General features: G+C 42.3%; 1 protein-coding gene across 3 annotated transcripts in view; it reads left to right on the plus strand.

Annotated features, from left to right (window-relative positions):
• Nucleotides 1-38: 38 nt before the first annotated feature.
• The window catches only part of pdgfba (platelet-derived growth factor beta polypeptide a), a 9643-nt gene continuing 7181 nt past the window's right edge, over nt 39-2500 (plus strand). For all 3 annotated transcript variants that reach the window (XM_030781502.1, XM_030781501.1, XM_030781503.1), the window contains exon 1: nt 39-869. In XM_030781502.1, coding sequence (XP_030637362.1) covers nt 807-869 — 63 coding nt within the window. In that variant the 5' untranslated portion in view covers nt 39-806. The remainder of the gene's footprint in view (nt 870-2500) is intronic.

Below are 2500 nucleotides of genomic sequence, written 5' to 3' on the forward strand. Positions count from 1 at the left end.
GCCAGTCAGAGAACAGCGACACTGAGACAGTAGCAACTTGAACCCTGTGAACGCATTGGATCGGCTATAGCTGCCCTACAGACCAATACTGTCCAGAATACACTAGGCAGAAACTACTCACAGCGGGAATACACTGGATAAAAAAAAATACCACTTAGTGTGCATTTGATTTTTTTTTAAAGCCGCAAGTACCAGCCTAGAGAGGATTTTTTTACAAGACGCATGTGGATTTCCTGGACGATTTATTTTGACACTTGACTAAAAAATAGTGGATATTTTTTCTTAAGATAAACGCATGTTAATATGTGACTTAGCCCCCCCCCCAATTCAGCCCCATGTGAATGAAGTTATTTGAATGTTCTGGCGCTTATGCTACAAATGAAACGTGAAGCAATTCTTCAAGTGGATAATTTCACTTTTTAACTTTCTGAAATGAAACCACAGCTTCTAAAATAGACTGAACTTCAAACGAAATCTCTGATAACTCTTTTGATTATTAATATAGCTCGGATTTTTTCCCCAAACGAATCAGACTTGCACCGGGAGAAAATTTGCGGAGCCTCTCGCGACAGTGAGTCATGCCCTTGGAATAAACTTGCAAACACCAGTGAGCAAGAAGGGAAAAAAAAAAAAAGATTTGGATGTTTGAGGAGCTACTGTTTGCGCTCCATCGGTCCTGAAAAGAGAGAATCACGATAACCAGCGCTGTCCCCACGCTCAAGTGCTGGTCAAAGGAGCAGTTTCGCGTCCAGCGCACGCTCCATAAATGCCCAGCCGATCGCGGGGTCTCGAGGCTGGGCGCCAAGATGAGCTCGTGGGTTGTGTTGCTCCTGGCGCTTACGGCGTGTCTGCGGTTTGGTAGCGCTAAGGTAAGATTTACGTCAGTTCATTACCAGAGTGTGTTAACTGTGAACTCGGTACGCGTACCACAGTCGTTACTTTCTCACTCTTCCTAAATTGCATGAGTTTTCTGCCAAGGAGTTAATTAATGGCTCTGTTTTTTCCAAGATCGCCTTGAGTCTTGACAGGAGTCGTGAAACTTGCGGTATGAGACTTCAGTAAACTGTCTCAAACATGCCATCTCTTACATTACACTTGGCACCTGCCAGCTGGTGTTTCGTAGCCTACGTGTCTGTTCAGCAAGTGCCCATACACACTTAAAAATTCGCTCGTGTTAAATTAACTTGGATAATGACAGCGTTTTCTCAGTCTGAAACAGCGTAAATCAGCACAAACGGGGGTCGTTATTTGCTGTATTGATACTGATATTTGCGATATTATCGATGAACTGGAAGTGTTTTAATCATTTAAAATAAGAAAAGACAAGTGCACCATACCAATATGAACACTTTATTTTAATGTTTATTCTCTGCTTATGTCTACAGTTCAGTCCGTCGACCTAGACAAAAGGACAGTTAGTTGGCTATAAGCCGGATAAAATGTAAAGTTGGACCCCTTCCCGGGTTTGCTGCTGCCAAAACGCATTTCTCCGTCCTTAAACAGCAATAGCATCATTGTCATGCAGCTACGTGCTTAAAAACGCGCTGCAGTTCTCTGGAGCGATATTTTTCCATTAACAATACAGTACAAGTTAAGCTGCGGAATGAAGGATGGATGACGTCCATCCTTATTTAGGAGCATCTGTAATATTAGAATATTATTCTCTCTCTCTCTCTCTCTCTCTCTCTCTCTCGTTAAGTCATTGAGTCGTAATTTGAAAACAGCTGTGCCGATTTCTGAACATGCCGACACTTGGTTCAGAACAAAATTCCTTGTTTATTTAATCCTCGTATGTTAATGCTTTATGCTATAACATTTATAGGTTCCAACACAACGCGTTTCAAGTTACTCTTTGTGTTGCCTCAGACTGTCCTGTTTCCTATTTTTTTTTTTTTTTTACCGATTCCAAATATGTCAATCGCTCAGTCGTACGGCAAACTGGTCACTGCGACGTGAGTGTCTTAAGGTGTTTTATGTAAGAGAGGGGAGAGCAGACAACGTGCAGACGTTAAGTCCTTTGTCAGATAAAATATGATTTGGGTTTAAAATTCTCTGCGGTATTATGTATAATAAGGTTTGGGTAGATTTATGCGGCTAGGGCGACATGCAAATACGACTCACTAAATCGTCCCAGTGCATGACAGGGTCAGTGGACGTGTGTGTCTGTAGACGTGTGGGAGTCAAGTGATAGATTCATGGTGATGGAGATCAAACGTAGACTGAACCCATGAATCAAACGGTGCTTTGGTTCTGTAGTTTGTCTCTGAATGGTTTTTAAGGAAAAAAAAAATTACAAAAGCTCAACATGATCACTTCAGCAGGCACTTTTACATCCTTCTCCAATTCACATCTCTCTCTCTCTCTCCCCCCCCCCCCCGTCAGTAAGATGAATGGGATAGAGCCAGAGCAGGCTATGAGAGATGGCTGTGAGCAATGGTTTAAATCAAATCCTCCTCTTTTTGGCCCTGTCTCATTTTATCGATCTATCCTTGAGCAAGCC

The sequence above is a fragment of the Chanos chanos genome, chromosome 8, assembly GCF_902362185.1.
Source record: "Chanos chanos chromosome 8, fChaCha1.1, whole genome shotgun sequence".
NCBI classification, from domain to species: Eukaryota; Metazoa; Chordata; class Actinopteri; order Gonorynchiformes; family Chanidae; genus Chanos; species Chanos chanos.